At 43.0% G+C, this 23,197-nt stretch overlaps 1 protein-coding gene across 11 annotated transcripts; it reads left to right on the forward strand.

Annotated features, from left to right (window-relative positions):
• Nucleotides 1-411: 411 nt before the first annotated feature.
• sec31a (SEC31 homolog A, COPII coat complex component) lies at nucleotides 412-22,800 on the forward strand. 11 transcript variants are annotated; one of them, XM_047330470.1, is made up of 29 exons: nucleotides 415-704; nucleotides 991-1,027; nucleotides 2,340-2,419; nucleotides 2,949-3,072; nucleotides 3,328-3,526; nucleotides 3,616-3,711; nucleotides 5,156-5,296; nucleotides 5,398-5,540; nucleotides 7,021-7,120; nucleotides 7,256-7,417; nucleotides 7,751-7,903; nucleotides 7,998-8,228; nucleotides 8,334-8,408; nucleotides 8,547-8,588; nucleotides 9,230-9,589; nucleotides 9,934-10,123; nucleotides 10,249-10,427; nucleotides 10,516-10,642; nucleotides 10,802-10,947; nucleotides 11,934-12,107; nucleotides 12,345-12,596; nucleotides 14,212-14,313; nucleotides 14,831-14,933; nucleotides 15,813-16,157; nucleotides 17,480-17,535; nucleotides 17,691-17,993; nucleotides 18,720-18,839; nucleotides 18,937-19,008; nucleotides 20,611-22,800. In XM_047330470.1, the coding sequence occupies exons 3-29, from the start codon at nucleotides 2,341-2,343 to the stop codon at nucleotides 20,788-20,790; spliced, it is 4,254 nt and encodes a 1,417-aa protein (XP_047186426.1). In that variant the 5' UTR covers nucleotides 415-704; nucleotides 991-1,027; nucleotide 2,340; the 3' UTR covers nucleotides 20,791-22,800. The 11 variants fall into 11 exon arrangements, with proteins under 11 accessions (XP_047186428.1, XP_047186434.1, XP_047186435.1 ...); XM_047330473.1 differs by lacking the exon at nucleotides 991-1,027 and having other exon boundaries at nucleotides 17,691-17,840; nucleotides 17,871-17,993; XM_047330475.1 differs by lacking the exon at nucleotides 991-1,027 and having other exon boundaries at nucleotides 17,691-17,840; nucleotides 17,877-17,993.
• Nucleotides 22,801-23,197: the final 397 nt, after the last annotated feature.

The following is a 23,197-nucleotide window of genomic DNA, read 5'->3' on the forward strand; positions in this document are numbered from 1 at the left end:
CAGGTATGAAATGCAAATACTTGACGATTAAAAATATTCGCAGCAAATGACAACATAATTATTACATATTCAAAACATTTAAAAGTATAATGTTCCACTTGGATTAGATTCTTTTACAGTTTTAAGATTTACAATGAAATGAAAATTCCTTGTTTAAATCTGTGCTTTTATTTGCGTGTATTTTAGCTATATAAAAATGCAGTATGAGAAACAAATTATGACACGTGAGGATATACACAACTAAAATATGAAAATTACAACAGAAAATAAAGAAATTTGAATCATTAAATTAGATAATGTTATTACATAAGAGCCTGTTTTTTTTATACAAAAATACATTTTTAGTGGTTGTATAAATTTCAAGCTTAAAGGAAAACAAATCTGTCTAATAAAAATGGACGTTAGCATTGTTAGCATGGTGCTAGCAGGGGTGCGGACGTCCCCCGGAAGCTGTTCTTCTTCTTCTCCGTCGTCGTAGAAGGAGGAGGAGGAGGAGGAGGCGGTTTCTCGGGTAGTGCCACGTTGATGGAGACCAGTGGGGACGTGGAAATCCTTGTGCAGTCCGCCGCCCGGACCCGGTAGCCTCCTCTCCTGGTGCCTCCACAGCCGTGTACCCTTGAGCAAATCCGAAAGGGGGAACTCGCACCGTGTTGGTCGGCCGGGTTTATGTTGGCGTTCATGTGAGAAGGAGCAAAGAAGGCAAGGTAAGCCTCTTTCAATGAAGTAAAACGATCTTGAGAGTGTGTAACTGTCTGTCCGTCCCCGTGTAGTCATGTGCACAGGCAGCTAACAGGCTCGAACACGTAGTGTGTGTCCTCTCGTGAGCATGTACTAGTACCCGCAGTGCCGTGTACAAAAAGTGACATTACACGTCATGTACATTTGTCCTGCTCCAGAGGCGGTTAGCTTTATGCTAACTCGCTGCATTTGAACGCACCACGCAGTGGAACACAATTCCCCTCGGAGCTTTATTGTGCGTTTTGTCTGCAGGTCTTTTTAAAAGGCTCCGGCAGCACTGACTTCGCAGGTAAGATCCACAGACGGATTTGAAATGACTTGCGTTTCATTTTCCAAGGCAGCGATGTTGGTCAGAGAATGTTTCGCACATGCGATTTTAGTAACAAAAAAACAAACAAAAAACAAACCTGGCAGGGGAATGCTCAGTGCTACTGTTGCAGACCTCTGACCAAATTAGTGTTTGATTGGCGAATCCATCCATCCTGCTTATTATCCAGGTCCAGGTCATGTTGAATCATTCATAACATTTCATTTGACCAGCACCCACCAAATCATTCGAGATCTTCGATCATCTCCGCAGTTTTGTTCTTGTTATTCTTCATAATTTTGGGCAAAATGATTGTGGAACAGGATTTAAAATGCACGAAGTTCTTTCAAGTGTCTGTCGATGTGGGCCTTTGTCTGGAACTCTGTAACTAATGTGTTTATTACAGTAGAATACACTATAGAACAGTGGGTGTAAAAGACTAATTGACAGTTTACAAACCTGCACCTGATATCACCACTGTACGCCTTCGCTAGTTTGTGACCTCCTCTTACTTTTTAAAATAGTATAAAGGATAGATTCACATTGTTTCAGATCGTAACACAAAACATACTTGGACGTGTTTATGTTCCATGTTGAATGAGCTGTTGCTGTGATTGTTCCCGTTGTGTACGCGGCATCGATGGGGAAAAACAACGTAACGCTAGTTGTGTGTTCAGTAGTATTTCAGTCAGATTTGTGAGCTGTAGTGGAGGGATATTGGCACAAAGGGGGGGGGGGGGGGGGGGGTTCAAAACAAAGAAACTGTACCTTTGAAAAATGTACAAGCTGGACTTTGAATTTGATGAACCCCGACTGAAAAAAATGCAACATATGGTTGTATTGCACATTTCATCAGCATGGCAACTGAAAGTGCTTTACATTAGATACAAAGTGCAAGTGTTGTTTTGAAAAAGGTGGACATAAACTTAAAGGCATAAACATAATGAAAAATTCAGCAGTACAGGCTCCTTATGTATTCATACTTTAGGAGCTAAATTACATGAACTTGGGCGGTGGTGACTCAGGAATCGGTCATTCGCTAACCCGAAGGTCGGTGGTTCAATCCCAGCTTCCCATAGTCCAGCTTGTATGAATGGGTGAATGTGACCTGTAAAGCATAATAAGACTAGAAAAGCACTATATGAATATCATCCATTTACCATTTATTGTATGCTCTGTCATCTGTGATGACTCCCCCGGAAGCCACATAAAAGAAATGTAAAAATTTGCGGTGATTACTCCAGGAATTACTGCAAAGTCATTCACACCTTGCACGTTGTTTTTTCTCCTTTAGGATGAAACTCAAAGAGATCAACCGCACGGCCATCCAGAGCTGGAGTCCTGCTCAGCACCACCCCATCTACCTGGCTACAGGTATGAGCACGCAGCAATAACTGCTGCCGCTGCAACAGGACATTATATAATTTTTGTCATGTCTTCCAGCCATTCATACAGCCGCTGGAACTCATCTGAGTCACGGAGCATGCGCCTCGTTTGCCTTTTCATTGGCAAATGATGGCAACAGAGAAAATCATTGTGCGTTTGCAGGATTATACAGTATAAATGTGTTTAGATCGTTAGATGTTGGCAGATGCAGGACACAGAAACTCACATACAACTACAAAATTGTCAAGCATAACTCTAAAACAATGACTTGCTGCTGCAGTAATAAGTGAAAATCTTATCTTATCTTCAACTGCTAAATGAGAAATGTAGTTCTTTATTTGTACGGTAAAAGTAACAAAAAATCCTTTACTTTTACCTTTTCTTGAACACAAGAATGTTCATAATTGCAACGGGAGATATTAAAGATTTTCCTTGTTTGCAGTTGAGTTATTATCCGAAAAGGTTAGCAATACATTTTCTGTTGATTCTCTCTCTCTCTCTGCCTCTCTCTCTGCAGGAACATCTGCCCAGCAGCTGGATGCCTCCTTCAGCACCAATGCCTCCTTGGAGTTTTTCGAGCTGGACTTGTCCGAGCCGTCTCTGGACATGAAGTCATGTGGCAGCCTCTCCTCCACTCACAGGTATTAAAAACTGCTGACGTCACACGTGTTGTCCACCTGCAACTTAAAAACATATATATTTATAATCTGGGAATTTTCTGTTACATATGACAAAGTAAAGCAGATGATAATCACAATTGAGAAGCTAAAACCAGAGAAGCCACTATCCATCTAGTTATTTAATTATTTTCTGTCAATTGATACATTTGTCAATTGTTTTAGCTTTTTCCTTTTTGTGCTGCTGTTCATGTTTTCTTTTCCCCTTTCTCCCCGCAGATACCACAAACTGGTGTGGGGTCCTTATGGGATGGACTCCGACTGTCACCCGTCCGGTGTCCTCATCGCAGGAGGCGAGAACGGCAACGTCATCCTGTACGATCCTGCAAAGATCCTCGCCGGAGAGAGCGATGTGATCATCACGGAGAGTGACAGGCACACGGGGCCAGTGAGAGCGCTCGACGTCAACCCGTTCCAAGTATGGTCAATTAAATGCAGTGTCAGAGATTTGAACATGCACTCTGTTTTAAACTGTGACCTGTAACTGTCGGTTCCTGTTTATTGCAGACAAACCTGATTGCGTCAGGTGGGAATGAGTCTGAAATCTTTATCTGGGACATGAATAACTTTGGTTCTCCAATGACGCCAGGACCTAAAACTCAGGTAGATTTTTTTAAACCTGTCAGCTACGTTACACGTGATGTTATATGATTCATTTGAATGTTCTCACTCTGTCCATACAGTCATTTATTTTGTGTTGTCAAGATGTGAAGATCTCATTCAGGGGAAACTGACAAAAGCTAATTATCTTTTGAACAGCTTTCTATATGTTTTTTAGTATAATATCAGATATGTTTGTAATTTAGAGGAAATTTATTTTAAATATTGGAAACGTTTAAAAATTTTAAAATGTAGGCAATAATTCATTATTTTTAAATGTTGAGACCATTCAGTAATTCGATGCTTAGATACTCTTACTGAGCAGCAGCGCCCCCTTCAGCCACACCCGATGATTCATTCTGTTGGTTTCTGTGTCCGAGCAATTACGTGGTTTTCATGTAGAGAAAAAAACACTGGAGCTCTGACTGTGTAGTCCCACTCACTCCACTGAAACCCAACTGATATTCCTCATGGTCCATGGCAGAGTTCTGCTGCTGTAGCAAATACACTAAGCTCTGCTCAAAATGTAAAATGTCCTCATTTAATATTGGGAGATAAACGCTGGGTTTTTAAGTCTTTTCTTGATAGTATAGTATATAGTTCAGCAATTCTCTTGAACTTACTGAACCTGATTCTGGCACCTTTATCCTCTGACTATCAGTCAGTTAAAAACTTTTTACAGGAGATGGTACCAGCTCTCCCAACTTACATTCGGGCTGAGGAGTGGGAAAGCGACACCACTCTCCCTGTTTCAAGATTCGGTGAACCATCAAAATGATTTTGAAGCTGCTATTTCAAGGGGGAAAAAGTAACATAATATTGCTTTGATCAGGTATGCCAAACTGGATCAAGATCTCTCTTTTCAAAGCAGACCTGAGAACAAGACACATCTGATAGTGTGACAACCAGAACATCGTCAAAAAGAAAAGAAAGAAAGAAAAAGCTCTCATTAAGTGAAACGACAAACAATTCAGCAACAAAATGCCACCAATAGAAATTAGAAATGTATCAGAGAACGGCTGCATAAACCATTGCCAGAATCTCCCCAGAGATGGGTCTCTTCTATCACCAAGTATAAATAATCAAACATTTGGACACTGGCTGGATTATTGTTCTTCACCATTGGAGTCAGACAGAGTCTGTGTTTGATGACTTGTTAAAGCTTATGACGCACCCTGCCTGTTTTAAAACTAATATCAGGGACTAAAAATTATATAGGAAAGTTTTTATGCCTGGTCTAAATGTTTTAATGTACATAAACGAGAAGCATAAAGGACTGAATATATTCCTACTTTCTTGTTTCCAATGTGCCTTCATGTGACACAAAGTTTTTTCCTCTGCACTGACGTCTGGTTTTGTGTGATGGTGTTTAGAAATATTTTAAGCACTTGTGATGGAAGACATGAGCAGATGATGAGAATAACGGCTCATGGTTTTTGTCTCAAAGCCTCTGGAGGACATCAGCTGCGTGTCGTGGAACAGGCAGGTCCAACACATCCTAGCCTCTGCCAGCCCGAGTGGCCGTGCCTCCGTGTGGGACCTCCGCAAGAATGACCTCATCATTAAAGTTAGCGACCACAGCAACAGAGTACGTCCCTCTTTTTGCAGCCAGATGAAAACATATTTTCTCACAATCCTTAGTATAATACATTTATTACACAAGGGTTGTGCATGCGCCTTTGTGCTTAGATGCACTGCTCCGGACTTGCCTGGAACCCCGAAGTGGCGACTCAGCTGGTCTTGTCCTCGGAGGACGATCGCCTGCCAGTCATCCAGATGTGGGACTTGCGTTTTGCCACCTCTCCTCTCAAGGTTCTGGAAAATCACACCCGGTAAACAGTTCTATCGAATTTGGCACACGAATAAGAGCAAAGCTAACATCTTTCCTTTGCCGTCTTGAAGGATGCACCTGGTGATATTTTATGTTTTTGTTACTGTCAACAAATCCCATGAAGAGACCAAAACCAATAATGAAAGTATTGTCTTTAAATCCAGGAATCCACCATTGTCTCAATCCCACATACACCGTCCTGCTGCCCCAAATTCCCAATAGAGCACCAATTGTGGATTAAAACATTCCCCCAACATTTATTAGTTCCTCCAATTTTCTAAAATCTGCAGTACCGATTGGTCCCCGTTTTTTATTTTAAAGGAGACATATTTTGCTCATATTGAGGTTCATACTTTTAATGTGGATGGCCACTTGAAACGGTTTACATGCTGTAATGTTCAGAAAATGCATCAGTGTTCTCATACTGCCCATTCCTGCAGCTTCTCTTTTCACCCTCTGTCTTAAACGCCTGGATTTCATTTAGCCCAGGGGTCTCAAACTCGTGGCCCGCGGGCCAATTGATGCCCGCAGGATGATATTTTGTGGCCCCCTACTTGACATCAAAGTTTAGTATTAGTGCGGCCCACGCGTTGTTGTCAAACGCACATTTTTGCTGAGTCGGTGCGCTTGCCACACTTTTTTATCACTTATGGGCTACCATAGATTGTCCGTTGTCTCGCGATAGCTTCCGCTGTTGTCAACAGTGGTTGTCAAGCTAACCAACTTCGAAGTACCTTATGGTAAGCAACTTTCGTAGAATTGAATGGCACCGCCATCTTGTCCGGGCGACATCCGGTATCTAGGTTTTAATTAAAATCTATGGAAGTACCAGGGGAAGTATCAACGTTAGTCACTTGGTTGAACCGTGTTCTGGAGTGACACCAAGTGGATGAAAAATATATGCCATCACCCAGTTCCAGTCATGTCTCTCCCAAAACCTACCGTGAAGAAAAAGGTTGGCGACGAGCACAGGCAATTTGTTGAATACTTGATGCGGCCCAGCCTGACCCAGACTTTACCTCCAGCGGCCCCCAGGTAAGTTGAGTTTGAGACCCCTGATTTAGCCCCTCCTCCTGATAAACCCTAGTCTGCTCTGATTGGCCAGCTGGCCCAGTCTGTTTGCCCCTTCACCAGAAAAGTAGATTCTCAGATTGCAGGCGGGGTTACCTCAAGAGAGTCCAACTGTGACATCACAGTGGGAGAGAAATCTGAACCAGTGGTTCAGAACCAGGCTGTAGGGTTTAGCAGGCTCCACAGATACCCAACTTTATGTGCACAAACACTGAAAAGGTGATTTTTTTTTTTTGCATTAACAAGTCACCTTTAAATTCTGTATGTCTTGTGTAGGAATGGATGGACTTGGTTGGTCTTGGTTTTTTAAATGGGATTTGTTGACAGCAAGAAAAAAATAGACTATATGCAGCCTCTTTCTTTAAATCCTTATGCTTCAAAGACTTCATTGTACTGGTCTTTATTTGCAGGGGTGTCCTGTCCATCGCCTGGAGCTCGGCTGATCCCGAGCTGCTCCTGAGCTGCGGGAAGGACAGCAGGATCCTGTGCTGGAATCCAAACACAGCAGAGGTAAAAGTTTAACGTTAAGGTCTTTTATACATACAGTACGTTAACCAATGTTATAAATGCAGCCTCTAGAAGATGTAAAGAAAAACCTGTTTTACCCTCGTTCCTCGTCAGTAAACGTCCCGCTTAAATCTTCAGGTGCTGTACGACCTACCCACCAGCAGCCAGTGGTGCTTTGACATCCAGTGGTGCCCTCGGAACCCCGCGGTGCTGTCGGCCGCCAGCTTCGACGGACATATCGACATCTACTCCATCATGGGAGGCAGCAGCCAGGCTCAGAGCCAGAGACACGCTGACCAGGTGCGATTTAAATCTTTCTTCTGCTGCTGTAAACCTAATCCCCCGACCCGTAGTTTTTGTTGATTTGTTGTTGATGTCGTAAGTGCGAATGTAGACTGACTGGCTGCTTGTCATCACCATTTCAACATTGTTGATCAGGATTGTGACTTATGACATTTATTTCCTATAGCCAGCAATGGCAACAAGTAGTTAAGAGAAAAACTTAAGCAGAAATGGAACAGCTTTTATATTTTTGATTCTGGTTCTGCGTATCTCAGCCCCCTTGAGTCTCCATCATGTCATCGTCATGTTTTTTCTGGCATCTTAGTTTGTGTCTAACTTGCCCCGTTACAGATAAGCACGTCATTCGGGAACATGGATCCCTTTGGGACAGGGCAAGCGTTGCCCCCGCTGCAGCTGCCCCATACTCCTGCACCTCCTGCTGCAGTGAACCCCCTGAAGAAGCCACCCAAATGGATCCGCAGGCCCGTCGGGGCCTCGTTTGCTGTGAGTCCTATTTTCTTTCGCCTTTCACTGGCATCGGCGTTCCCATTTTACCATGACAAGCACTTAACATTCTTGTGGTTTTGGTTGCTCGCAGTTCGGTGGGAAGCTGGTATCTTTGGAGAACGCAAAGCCGAACCCTCAGCAGCCGCAGCAGCCCGCTTCACATGTCGTGCACGTCAGTCAGGTTGTCACAGAAACGGCCTTTTTGAAGCGCTCTGATCAGCTGCAGGCCACGCTGAGCACAGGCGGCTTCGTAGACTTCTGCCAGGAGAAGCTCCATGCAGCTGAAAACGAGTTTGAAAAGACAATCTGGTCTTTCCTGAAGGTATGAGAATAAGACGGAATCCTCTCCTTAAAAAATCAGACTCAACTTGGAAATATACAGTATAGTTTTCAACAAAGAAGTGTTATCACTGTTTTGTGTTTTCAGGCTAATTTTGAAAGCGATATCCGCAGCAAATTCCTCGAACTTCTGGGATACAACAAGGAGGAGTTAGCTGTAAAGGTGAAAAGTATTTTCTAGGCTATAGTACAGCCCGTGTGATGCCATCTATATATTTGCTCAAATATGTAATAATTCATACTTTGTTTCCGGTGTGTGTCGGTACATCTCCTGATACATGTGTCCAATTTCTTTGATCAGATTTCAGCAGCACTGGAGGAAAAACCTGCCGATCCTCCGAAGGTGAGTTTGTTTAGTGCCTCACACCTACGTGGCATTTTAGAGCGCAGACTGAAACAGTTGGAGCAGCTGAAGAGTTTCCCTTCAAGTTAATTGAGACACCTCTTAACTAACCGATGTCACCGGCACAGCAACACATTTGACCTATACTGGTGGTAATTAATGCTGAAATGGTTTTTGTCTACAGTTTTTAAATGAGGAAGTGTCGCAAGTTCCCATAAAGACGAGGCCTTGTCTCAGTTCTACAAAAACGAAACTTTTTGAAACTGCTCAGAGGAAGCTGGAATAATGTGCACAGACACATTGTGAACTGGTCACTCTCTCACTGAGGTGTAAATGTGTTGTCTATTCATACTCACTTTCTACCACTTAGCTCACACATGACCCCAGACTCATCCAAACTTAGCAATCTTGAGTTTTTTTTCTCTATGAAGTTTCCTCGCCCTCTTGCTGAACTTGCCTTTATTCCAGCCTCTGCCTGAAAATGGCCTCAAGTCAGAGTTCTTTTTAATTTTATCCATTCCATCATGTTGATGTGGACACAAGAGCTGAATCCTGAGCTTTTTTGTCCTTCTGCTTTTTTCTATGTTTGAAATTCAGTTATCATCTCCGACTGTGAAACCATGTTTTACCTAATTATTCAGGTGGCGGTGCCTGCTCCAGTCGTCACGCAGCCTTTACCAGACCTCAGCCTTCTGCCGTCTGCTGACAATCCTGAGGCGGCGTTCGACATGATCGCCGCAGCAAACCTTCAGCCGGCTGCCACACTTGACCTGGACCCCACTCCCGGAGCAGAGAGTGAAAAGTCGGAAGAAGCGGATCCAGAAAACGATCTTCCTAACAGTGAACCGGAAGAAAACGTGGACCAGGTTCTCCCAGAGGGGGAGGCTGAGGATGAGAAGCAGGAGAAGGTGGAGGAGGAGGATGATGTGGTGGTGGAGGAGGTGGTGATGGAGGAGGAGGAGGAGGAGGAGGAGGAGGAGGAGGAGATCCCCTTAGAGGAGGTATACCTTCCACATTTTATGTTTTCATATGCCATCTGACATGTACAGACATTTCCCCCTAAATGTGAATTACAATCACTCTGCTAAACCCCTGACAACTCAGCCAGTGCCAGCAGGTCACAATTTCGATATTTCCAATACTTGATTGTGGTGGAATAAACAGAAAACGAATGACACACCCAGGAGTTTCAGCTGCACTTTGTAATGTCAATGTTAACATGCTGACATCTTAATTTATGAATGTGAAAATCTGATTGTAGGCCTCACGGAGCTGCTAGAATGACTGTAGCATCTTCTGAGTCTTTAAAAAAATGGCCAAAATAGAAGTTTCTTGGGTGTTGCAGGAGACTACAGCCCCAGTGGAGGAGGAGGAGCAGGAGGAGGAGGAGCAGCAGCAGCAGCAGCAAAGTCCAGCTGAGACCTCAGCTCCAGTTCAGGAGGCCGCTCAGGTCCCAGCCCCTGCACCAGCCCCTTCTCCTGCATCAATTCCTGCACCAGCCCCTGCAGAAGGAGTCAGTCTCAGCATCAGTCAAGGTAACAACTCTTTAAGAGTTTCAAAGTCCCATGTGTGTGGACATCAAGATTAGGCCTGTGGGTTTAAAAAAACTGTAGTGATTGGTTATTGTAAAAAATATTTACACTTTCTGTTTCCCTGCAAGATGTGGACGGGCTGATCACGCAGGCTCTGCTGACCGGAGACTTCGAGGGAGCCGTGGACCTCTGTCTGTACGACAACCGGATGGCCGACAGCATCATCCTGGCCATCGCCGGAGGGGCCGAACTCTTGGAGAAAACCCAGAAGAAGTATTTCACAAAAACACACAGCAAGATAACCAAGGTGTGTAACAACAAGGAGTTGAGATTTTTACAGAGATTTTAACGAATTGAGAGTTTATCGTCGGAAATATAACAAATATGTTATGCAGCTGATCGGTGCAGTGGTGATGAAGGACTGGCATGACATCCTGAAGACCTGCGACCTGCAGAACTGGAAGGAGGCGCTGGCTGCCGTCATGACCTATGCGCAGCCTGAGGAGTTCACTTCCCTCTGTGGTGAGGTTTCATGCCTGTTATTGTTTGTTGTGTCGGTCAAGTTTTTGCTGTTTCACTGGTCAGGGTTTCATCATGGCCCCCTGTCTCTTCTTTTATTAAACTGTCATTGTCTCTCAGCCATGATTTTACATCATCTAACTGAGCCCCTCTGTTTGTTAGACCTTCTCGGGGGCAGACTGGAAGCAGCAGAGGTCGCTCAACTGCGAGCACAGGCCTGTCTTTGTTACATCTGTGCTGGCAATGTGGAGAAACTCGTGTTGTGTTGGACCAAAGCTCAGGACGGACACTGTCCCCTCTCTCTCCAGGTGAGTTGAGAGAGTGGCTTTGTATACTAATTTTATTTATTTATTTATTGGTGGGGGGGACTTGGGGACAGTGAAAGAGTTGTAATTGCTACTTATTATTCACATATTATCACTTTTAAAGTTGATGTGTTGAACAAGTTAGTAGACTGTTGTTTATTTAAAGGGGCAGTAAGCAATTTTAAACCAATACACGTTTTGTAAAAGTTGCCGAATATAGCAGACGGTTCTGTGTACGCTGGAAAAAAGTTTTTTGATTCAGCCCTTGCTCTGTAAATTGAAAACAGACAAAATGGTGTGGACTGCACCACACAACACTGTGTGCAGTTTGTAAACATCACTCCCTGACACCTTAAGAGACGTGCTAGCATTTACCGAACAAAACTATCATTCATACAGATTTAATCTGAGTTTAATCTCTAATAGCTCAGTTTTTGGTCTCCACCAACTCCTGAGGGAAATTGCTGGGTCTTTAGCTGCAAAATTTTCTAGAGCTGCTCCAATTGCCATACCAGTATTGGAAATGTTTCCCTGATACTGCTGAAAATAACAGATTGGGCTTTGGTGAATGCGCAAATCTATATATCGATCTGATTCCACGTGAAGTCTTTAAAATATTTCTCCTCAGATAAAACAGCAGTTTCCAGTGTGAAATGTTGCAAATTTCTTTTTCCCTGCTGGTCTCTAACTGTGTTTGTCTGTGGTTGATGCTGAGCAGGCATTGGACAGTGCTTTTCTTTTTTAGAGCTTTTAATCTGAAAACTGCATTTAGCAGCTAAATTATCTCAGGAGGTAGTGGAGACAAAAAAAAATACTAAAAGGAGAGAGAATATTGTACATAGATTTGAGGGGTGGTTCTCTTTGTCCACCAGATGTATAATATTTCATATTTTGTGTTTTCTGCTTTTTCTGTTGCCGAAACAAATCTGTCAAAGTGGACTGGATTTTTATTTTACCACATGCTAATGTGCTCTGTTTCCATCACTCAGGACCTGGTGGAGAAAGTGGTGGTGCTGCGCCGCGCAGTGGAGCAGACCCAGCGCTCTGGTCCCGCTGCTGTTGGCATCTTACTGGCTGAGAAGATGAGCCAGTATGCCGACCTGCTGGCCTCGCAGGGCAGCCTGTCCACCGCCATCACCTACCTGCCTGACAACACCAACCAGGTACGAAGCACAGCTGCAGCCTGTTGCATCGCCTATGTATAGACATTGGAGTTCTAACTTTAAATTTACAGTAACTGTTATTTGGGACAAACATGGGCACAAGTGTGTTTTTATCACTTGAGCTGTAAATTGACACCACTTGGTTGCTTGTCACAGAAAGTAAAAATTCATGAGAGAACCAGAGATTAACCTAAGTCCACCCGTCTCGTTTCACTCCTCCGTATTTTGTCCACGCAGGTTGCCGTACAGCAGCTTCGTGACCGCCTCACCCGGGCTCTGGGGCAGCAGGCGGTGGCCCCTGCTGCTCCCGTGCAAACCCAGAGGGTCCAGTCTCGGTTGCCTGCCGCTCAGAATCGTCAGGGCTCCGCTCTGCCCCGCCAGCCCTTCACCCCGCTCAAGCCTGCCATGGTGCCTCAGCCCACTTGTTCGGCTCCAGTACCCATGCTTACACCTGCCTCTGTGCCGGCTCCTCAGCAATATTACCAGCCAGTATGTTCCACCGGTTTTCCATTGTTCTACTTAAGTGTCCACACAGGGATCCAAGTTGTTGTTTTTTTTTCAATATTACCATTCTTTGCTTTGAAATTATATTACCAACAAACACACACACACACACACACACACACACACACACACACACACACAGAGGCCCCATTTCCACTCCAAAACTTCCACTCAACAAGAAGTGATTTACAACTAAAACATGCAATATGTGTAATACATCTGTATTTACACATACGCACTCGTTAGATTTTAGTAAGAATAAAGAGGAAGAAAAAGTTCCGTTTTACAGATTGTGTTGCCGCAGCAGGGCAGGAACATTGTGCATGGCTGTGTCGACAGCGCTTGTATCACTGATTCATCACATGTACCTGTAAACCTTTATCAGCAGTGTGAGGGAGGATCAGTGATACATTTAAATAGGGCCGCAACTAATGATTATTTCCATTATTGTTTTCGATTGTTTTCTAGATTAATCGATTCGTTGTTTAGTCCATAAAATGGTGAAAAAATGTTGATAGTGTTTTCAAAACCCCAAGATGAAGTTTTGTTTTGTCCACCCACCAAAGATATTTAGTTCCCTGTCATAGAGGAGCAAAGACACTGGAAAATATTCACATTTAAGAAGCTGAAATCAGAGAATTTTTACTCTTTTTTTTTCATAAAAACTACTATTGATTATCAAAATAGTTGATTTAATTAATTTAGCAGTTGATTACTAATTGATTAACTGTTGCAGCTCTACATTTAAAGTGCTCACATAGAAATAGTGCGTCATAAAAGATCATATCTTGAAAAGGGTTGAAAGCAAAATGAACACAATCAGTAAAACAAATTGAATTACTATGAACCTGCAGATGTCTGTAGCAAAGCGTGTGTGCTCGTTGGTCTGAAGTATGCGTGAAGCACACACGTTGCTCTTTTTTTTGTTTGTGTTTGTGTTTGTGTGTGTGTGTGTGTGTGTGTGTGTGTGTGTGTGTGTGTGTGTGTGTGTGTGTGTGTGTGTGTGTGTGTGTGTGTGTGTGTGTGTGTGTGTGTGTGTGTGTGTGTGTGTGTGTGTGTGTGTGTGTGTGTGTGTGTGTGTGTGTGTGTAAGGAATTGCTTTTGTTTGTACTGTACGTATAGTTGGCACATCCAGCCCCTGGTGGTTCTATGTTCAGTCTCTGACAGATTTAAGTGTGAGGTTTATTCGACCAGAGCACAGACTGCTCTTTTCCCTGTTCTCCCTCTGGCAACAGCCACGTCTCCGCACTAACAACCACCTGCCTGGCGAAGTTCTCGCTGCAGTTCTCCATCGTCTTGTAGTCATTTCATTGCCTGGACTTCCATTCCAGCCAGGGTTTAAATGACACACCGGTTGCCAAAGATAATGACAATCGTGCTCAATGCAGGGGGCATTCACGCCACCCGTACTTGGAAAAATAACTGTATCCATCTCTCATCGGTTTGCGTTCCTGTTATTTGAACCCTGGCTCCTCTTTACTGTATGCCCTCTCTGGTGCGGTGCTCGTGCACTCTGGCGTTGTTGTGTTGTTCGGCGTGGTGTCCCTCCCCATGCCGTGGCCCATCATCGGTATGTGCCATGTGTCTCTGTGTGCTTCAGGTGAGGGCTGCCTCCACTGTCACATCCTGGAGTAACCAAACTCCCACAGCCCTCCCCAATGTCCCTCCTCCTCTTCAAGTAGGCAGCGCCTCAGAGCAGCAGGTACAACACACTGACCACCCGTCCGGCCTCGACACACACCTTTGCCGCTGTTCTCGCACACCGACGACCCCAACATTTGCAAAAATGACTAAACTGTTTTTAATGCCTGATATCCTAAACTTGTCTTTGGCCACCGTGCTATGTCTGAGGTGATGCCTTCCCCTCCGCCACCACACTTCCTGTTGAGACCGTTTCCTCCGTCTCCTGTGATGAATGCGCTCCATTCCGTCTCATTTGTTTCTCCTGCAGCCCCATTATTCATGTTATTTATCGCATGGAATCCGACTGCCACTCCTGACATGCATGCCATTCCTTACTACCGAATAAAATTCTGCTGAACTGCAGTTATTACATTAACTTTATTTGTAAATGCTGTTATTGACATAGGGCAGAAAACAGATTTAACAGATTTAACTCAGAACTGTCCTCCCTCAGTTTGCCACATCCCTGAGTGGCTTCATCCTTGGTGATCAATTCTCTCTTTCTTTCTTTTTGTTTGTTGTTGTTTATTTTGCAGGCGGAGCCTTCAAACCCCATGTATGGGATGCCAGCCTCCTGCTCAGCTGCTCCGCCTCCTCCCTCCTCCACTCCCGCTTACATGTTCTCCCATCAGTACCAGCGTAAGTGTTTCACAGGCCTCTGTCGGACCAGGGTCATTGACTGTCTGCTGAAAATTCACACTTGTGTTTATTACTAATGTGTTTAGTAAGTAAGTAGTGTTTATTACTAATGTGACGTAATCCAGTGAAAATCGTTGAGGCAAAAAAAAGTGCTAAAATCATACATCTGCCATCGGTGCATTAATTTAGCCGGGTTTGAGTGGGTTTGATATGATTTTCATCAATATAAGTCGGTTAACACATATTTTTTCCAGGACCTGGACAGATGTTACACATAAAAGGTTAAATTACAAAGTTCTTGAGATCATTTACAAGCATATAGAAAGAAGGAGCACGTGCAGGTACAGTACGTGAGGACAGACTGGCGACAGGAAGTTCATGTAGCAAACGGCGACATTAGACAGGTCCCGAGGACAGCAACTAGCTTTTTATGTCTTAAAATAATGTAAAACCCTCTGAGTCTGGTTCTATAATGGTGTATGTGCTGTGATAAAGTTTCCCTCTAGTGCAGGTTTAACAGAACACAGACCAACAGTGGGATCTTTAATGCTGTACATTAGACAAACACCTACACATCTATAGGTGTGGCACACAAACAACATCCTGTACAACCGCCTTTCTCTCGTCTTTAAAACGCTGGCGAACATCTCCTGTTGGAAAATGTTTGACTCTTCTCTGTGCTTGTTGTTCTCAGTATTAGTCACTAACAGAAGATGACAATGTCTTGGTTCAGTAACTTTTCAGTGTGTTCATCTTTTTGCCTGTAGCATGAACTGTACTGTAACAATGTTTCCTTTTGCATGATAACAGTCAGTATATAACATGCATCATTTTTTTTTTCCTCTTAACGGCATCTGTTGTTTCCTGTGTGACCCCCAGCCTACCCCCAGGTCAGCCAGTACCCACCTGGAGCTGGGGGGGCACCTATCTATCAGCCCCTTCAGTACTCATATCCCCCTGGAGAGCCCTGCTCCCCTCCTCCTCCTCACCCGCCCGGCTTTCTCTCTCAGTACACTCAGCCGGTGCCTCCCTTCTATCCCGGACAGCCTACCATCAGCCAATGCCTGTCCTCCTCTCCGCCCTCCCATCCTCCTTTCTTTCCCACTGCCTCCTCCTCGTCCTCCTCCTTTTCTGCTCCTCCTTCCTCCGGAGCGTCTTTCCAGCATGGCGGGCCAGGATCTCCTGTGTCGTATATGCCACTTCCTCCACCAGGCGAATTCTCAGGTACACAGTTTGACCCTGACCCCGAGTCGATCCCCGCCTCTCAGAGAACAGGTCTGCATGACCTCTGATCATCCTCCGTACAGGAGCTGCTCTAATTTTAACTCCTGAAGATACAAAACAAAGTGAAATCTTACCAACACTGAAGCCTGGAGTGTGCCACGGCACTAAATATAGACTTTTTCCATAATAATCAATAGTAATATAATAGTTGATCAGTTTAGCTATGACAAGTTAGCAGCAGCAGAAGAAAGTTCACCCTATCACTGAAATGATCAATAATTTAAAGCTGTATCATATTATTATTCATAACCATATTATTTTTAAATTGAAGTGAAGGGTGTTAGATCTTCAAACATAACAGGTTTAATGAATTTCAAAATACAAGTTCAACCTCAATGCAACAAAGGTGAGTTCATGAAATGCAATTTAAATCAATGTTGCACGTCTCTTAAAAAGAGGTATTAATTGATAATACATCTGTGTTGGACATTTATAGATAATGTTTTTTCTTTACACATTAATAACTTAATAATGTAAAAGTCCTGTTATTATCACAGTGGCCCTCTGCAGGCTGCACTACAGAAAGTAGTCTGATTTTTAACAAAACCGTTTGCTCCAGCATTTAAAATAAAGCTGGCGTGGGGTCCGGGAACCTAAACTGAACATTATTCAAAATCCGGCAGGTTTTTTTTGTCTTTTACAGCGAGATAATTCAGACATGATTAAAGAATGGCGATCATCGTTGTACAACTGTTGGTCGTTTGTTTCACAGAGAGCAACTCTGGGAGCTCATCAGAGGTCTGCACATGTGCAAACACAGACCACATGGGATGATTTTGATAATTTTAAGATCCTTATGCATGTTTTAAATTGTATGCAAATCATAACCAGAAGCTATTTGTTGTCATGTGGATGAATCTAATCTGGCTTCGAAAAGTGTGCATGTCTCTACAGATAGGTTTTCCCCTGTGGGATGATTAAATTAGATCAGAGCCCTTCTAGAATCATTAATTTTTTGGAAAACAACTTTGCTGAAACACATTTTTTTACTGCTTGTTCCCAGTTGGACCTGAATCACAGAGTTTTGCCATCTGAGATAAATCTGCAGCTACAGCGACAATTAGCTTTTCTTTATTTTATGATTAGAAATTACTTGAAGTTAATCGCAATTAAACATTTGCCACACTTTCAGCCAATCAGTGGAATCAGTTTAAAGTGTGACATTTAATCACAGTGTTTGTCAAGTTTATGGGTGAATCTATCTACGCTTGTAGAGTGAGGAAGAGTGAATCATCAGGATTTTGTTTTTTCCTGTTCTTCAGGGCCACAGAACGGCTGGAATGACCCCCCAGCTCTGAGCAGAGTACCAAAGAAGAAGGTGTGTCACCTAGATGAAGCATACAACTGCATTCTGTCATGTAATATTCTGTGTATCTCCAACTGTCGTTCCTCTCTCTACCTGTCCAAGGTGCAGAAGGAGACAGAGATGGGGATGTTGCATGTTTTAAATGAAATGTATGTATCACTATTCAGCAGGTTCTAGAGAACTACACTCCCCCTGCGCCCATCACTGCTCCCATCATGGCTCCGCTGGGTGGTGACCCTCAGGCGCAGTCCTCTGGGGCCCCTCAGGCCATGGTCCAGGGCCCGCACGGTGCCCAGATCCCTTACTCAGGCATGAACCAGCAGCAGCAGCAGCAGCAGCAGCAGCAGCAGCAGCAGCAGCAGCAGCAGCAGCAGCAGCAGCAGCAGCTCTCCCCTCCACCCATGAACCCTGCAATGCCCAAGACCAGTATGGAGGGAGCACCGGGAGCTCCTACTGGTGATGTCATACAGGTACACACTGAATATAAAGACCTGATAAACAGAAATCAATCTATGTCTTATATCAAGATTTTAATAGGAAAGTACCCTGGAAATGACCTTTAAAATATATATATGTATATATATTGTTATTGTATATGTTAATATACAAATATATACGTGTGGTTATTCACAAGTTCTGCAGTTTTAAGGAGTTCCTGTCTCTCCCCATGTGCCCCTCTGTCAGTCAGAAAACCTCTGGAATACAGACACATTTTTCATAGGTAGATACCACCATAACCCAACAACCCACACAAATCACTTCTGTCCTGCTCAATTTAAGAAGAAGAACCTCCCGGCTGGTGGAAAACGAATCCATTGTACCACTGCCATTCTCCTTCTCTTTAAGAGGTTGCAGTGGCAAATGCTTTGGCCAAAGCTTTTTATTGTTTTTCCTTCATATTCAAAACCAGAGGACGTCTCTAATTGCGGAGGTTGAATACAATTTTAATTATTTCGTAGTACCTTTATAAGGCTTTCATTACGCTTATAGACTCAAGCAGATGACATGTAAGTCTTTCACTGTGTTGTGACGTCCATTTAGTTTTCGCTGAATATTGCTTAATATATTTTTGGTTGCAAAACAACTGAACAAGGTTTTTTAAGACTGTGTGACTCCCTCAGAGGCTTTGATTGGAGGCTGTAAGATTTCATTGGTCGTGGATCTGAACTGATCTCACCCTGTTTGACCCTTGTCAGCCTCTGCAGTCCATCCCCGCTGAGAAGATCACGAAGAAGCCGATCCCCGATGAGCACATGGTGCTGAAGAACACGTTCGAAGGGCTCATCCAGAAGTGCTTGGCTGTGGCTACCGACCCCGTGAGTCTGTCCGACAAGGATAACGACACGGTTTATCGCTGCTCCCACAAAATGGATTGTTAGACGTCAAAGTCGGACTCTGTTTTGTCTTTTGCAGCAAACTAAGAGGAAGCTCGATGACGCCAACAAACGTTTGGAAGCACTTTATGACAAACTCCGAGAGCAGACGGTAAGTGTCCGGCTTGACTTGGCTTCTCGCACCATGAAAGATGGTCAATAATAATCATAAAAAGAAGAAGAAGACAGAAAAATTGTTTTTTAGATGCCTGTCTTGTAACCCCAGGCCACTTAACATACAGAGAATGAACCAAAATGTGACATTAATCAATTATATCTTAGATGTAGATTTAAAAAACAGTGAGACTCATACAAAAAAAAGAAAAATGTCACATTTACCAGTTTTTTCACATGCATTTTGTTTTAAGATAGGACCGAAATCCAAAGTAATTTATAAGTTTTGTACAGAGAGTCTGACTTTGTCCTATTTCAAATTAAAATGCTCTATGAATCTGTAATTTAAATATTTGTACAGACATCACTTAAGGTAAGCGGGAAAATAAGAGAGGTGAGTTTAGGTTATCAAGTATGCAGCCCACATGAGTGATAGGAATTCCTTGTCAGCATATCGCCATTATGTGAACCCAAGTTCAGCTTTAGTTCAGGTTATTATATTAATTTGTCAGGGACAAAAGACTATCTCATACAGAGAGGAAGGCTGCATTGCATCAGTTTAAGTTACAAGCTCATTTCCCTCTACACTCCCTGGACCGAAAGACACAAACGCTAATATAACTTATGCAACAAACGCAAATAAAGAATGCACATTTCAATCATTACGCCCAACACTATACAATACAGTGTTCTGAGTAATTTCAAACACCAAATAAAACACATATGGTGTGTATATACTCTGTGTGCAAGGCGGCGCCGCAGCGCCTCCTTTATCACATATTGGCAAAAAAAAAGGCGCCTCCAACTCCACACCATCAGATCTGTCCACCTGGGGTGAAAACACTCCACTCATACCCCGTTCACGATTCGTTCCAACTCGTCAGGCCATCGCTCTAAAAAAAACCAAATATATTAAAAAATATATATTCACCCCAACTGCCATTAGCGTTAAGTTCACTGTATCAACAGTGAAATCAACACTTTTTTGAAACCTTTCAAGACAAGATGGAGAGTTTCCTGGGGAAAAAAACCATTTAAAAGTCTTGGGCAGAAATGTTAATTAGAAGATGTTTTTGTGTCTTGTTTAATCAAAAACGGGCTGGTTCCAAACATCTGATCTAATATTAAATTCGGACCTTGAATAAATCTGTTATTCTTATAATTGGTTAATACTTCCATTGTTTTTCACCAGGTAGGGTGTTCAATTATTCATTCCTGTACTGGGTAAACAATTTTAGGCATTCATGGCGTGGGTGGCTGTGGCTCAGGGTGTAGAGACGGTCGTCCACTAGCCGGAACCTCAGCAGTTCTATTCCTGCTTCCCTGAATTAATCTTGAATTGCCTCTGACGGCTCCAGCGCAGTGTATGAATGTGACAGAAAAAGCGCGAAAAACAGCAGCGCTGTATGAATGGGTGTGAATGGGTGAACGTGACTTGTGCTGTAAAGCGCTTTTGAGTGGTCAATAAGACTGGAAAAGTGCTATTGCAATCTTTAATATGTTGGTGGGTATATTTTGGACTGCTCTTTTATCCAACGATTTATTCACAGATAAAGACCTCTGACTTTTCGCTGACTTACTCTGCTTCCCTCCTCTCCAGCTCTCTCCGGCCATCGTAGGAGGACTCCATAACATCGCCAGGACTATAGAGTCCCGAGCCTACACGGAGGGCCTCAACATCCACACCCACATAGTCAGTAACAGCAACTTCAGCGAGACCTCAGCTTTCATGCCCGTACTCAAGGTGGTGCTGACGCAGGCCAACAAACTCGGGGTCTGATTGGGCCAAAAACTAGAAACATCACCACCTCCAAACTCCTTTGACCGGCCGACGGTGGAGCGTGACCAGTCGTAGTTAACTAGTTGTTCACTTGTTTCAAGGGGAGCTCCTTTTGACTTGCATTGCAAACGATGAAGAATTCTGCGGCGTATGAAAAACACTGTTAAATTCTTCTTTGTGCCATTCACGCTTTTTGACAACTCGAACACAAGCCATGCTAAAGTATCAGTCGCACTCGACGGGGGGAGGTCAATTCACAGCCCGGTGCAAACAAATGCACACAACAGTCAAAGCGCTAGAGACTGTTTTCATTTTTCTATCTTTTTTTTTTAATTCTGATTTTTAGTAATATGCATTAATGTATAATCTTAGAATAATTACTATTGAGTCAAACTAAATCTCCAAGCTGACCAGCAAAATGTGAGGAATCCAGTTACCGCACTTTGGCTATGGAAATAAATAAATAAATAAATAAATGAATAAATATCTTTGGTAACTAATTTGTAGACTTTATTGGATGCAAAGGAATGAAAACAAAAATAGGAAAAGCAACAGGAGATTCAGGAATCTACTCCTGTTGAGATCAATTGACTATAAATGTGGTCAGTTAAAATAAAAAATGAAATCCTTCTTTATTATTTTGGGATTAATAGCAGACTGTAGTTCTCACAGTGCTGCCGGCTTTTGGCTCCCCACTGCGCGACCACGCAGACAACAATCGTTTACGAAATATTCGCTTGTTTCATCTTTATAGTCTTTCAATGTTTGTGCAATACAACAATGCTCAAGATACCTTTACATACAAACACACCCTTTGCCTGCATGCACTTTTGCAGTAGACCTGCAAAAGTAGCCACAGATGGAATAGAGAAGAAGAAGAGAAGCGTTCCTCGTTCGTTTTAAACAGCAGGGGACAGAAAATGAATTAATTTTAAAAGACATGTTTTAAACCAGTTGTCCCTCTCACGGCATTTAAAGCAGCATTAATGTTTGGGAGTGCCACTTTTTTAATGTTCATTAATAATGCCATTTGCTAATACTCTAAACCTGCTTCTAATGGCTCACTTCACACCCGGTGTCACTACATACGACACGCTGGACCAAGATGTCGTCAGTGTGCGGGATATGTCAATGCAGCGCAATGCAATCCCATTTGTCGATGATTTATTTTTGTTGTCCTCTGTTTTGTTTTCTCCTCTTAATCACGAGAGCAATGGCCTTTTTAAAAAGAAACTGTGCTTTTATGAAATATTTGGAAGTTTGCATGCTAAAACGCTCGCGAGTCGTCTTTTAATGGCATCAGAAGTCATTTTCTGCTAATTAACCAGAGCTCAGAGGGAGACGGGAAACAGACTTGTACTTGATTTTCATTCCAACTATGATGAGGGCTGCAATCTGAGTGGCCAAACTTCGGTTTATGTTGTTAATAAAAGAAAAAAAGGAAAAGAAACAAGTCTTTGTTTTAGATTGACTACATGCAATATTTTCAATAAATAGTATTTATTTACAACATGACGCAAGGTTGTTTTGATTTGAGTTGCTTTGGCAATATTATATGGTTTAACTTTATTCTGCTCGTCCGCCTGAAGAGAGTTCACATTATTTGTAAAATTTCGTTCATCTTGTCCATTTAAAGGGGCAGTAAGCGATTCTATAGCAATACACGTTTCGTCAAAATCAGCGAATGTTCATTCGCGGCCTGCCAGCTGTCGGTTCTGTGTAGGTGCGGAAAAAAATCCGGGCCTCTTCTCAGCCCTGGCTCTGTAAAAGCAACAAAATAAATGGTGCAGACCACACAACACTGCGAGTGCAGTTTGTAAACCTTAAGAGACGTGCTCGCGAAAAGAGACAAGCTTTCTCCAAAATCGCTTACTGCCCCATTAATGGTCAACTTGAGCCAAGCAGGCGAATTGTTGAATCTCACTTAATAACTTGTTGAAATGTCACAAATACTCTGTAAACTTCCTGTGGGTGGACTGTTCAAATAAAGTGTAACCTGTTCTACTATTACAGGAGTGGGTTTCATACCAGTAACACGGAATACTGATACTGCCACCCCCTGCAAATTTGGGGTTGGCTGTCAAAAAGGCCATGCCTCTACGCAGACTCTGTTAGTGTTTCTGTTCTGTTTTTCAAGGCTGACTGCTAGCCTGTAATCATATTTCAGAGTTATGATAGTGTTCTGCTAGCTACAGTTGTGTGCATTATACTTGTTAGATTTATGTTGTTTATGCCTTCTTATATACTAAGTGTTTCTTGATTAGTGAGTAACTCTCATATGTTGCACGGCTTGAATGTTCATTTCTATTCTTGATAATCAGGTAATCGAAATCCTATCACACAGGATCACATTCTCCTGTGATCTGGTACACACTCCTGTGATCTGGTACATACACTCCTGTGATCT

The sequence above is a fragment of the Scophthalmus maximus genome, chromosome 2 (assembly GCF_022379125.1).
Source record: "Scophthalmus maximus strain ysfricsl-2021 chromosome 2, ASM2237912v1, whole genome shotgun sequence".
Lineage (NCBI taxonomy): Eukaryota > Metazoa > Chordata > Actinopteri > Pleuronectiformes > Scophthalmidae > Scophthalmus > Scophthalmus maximus.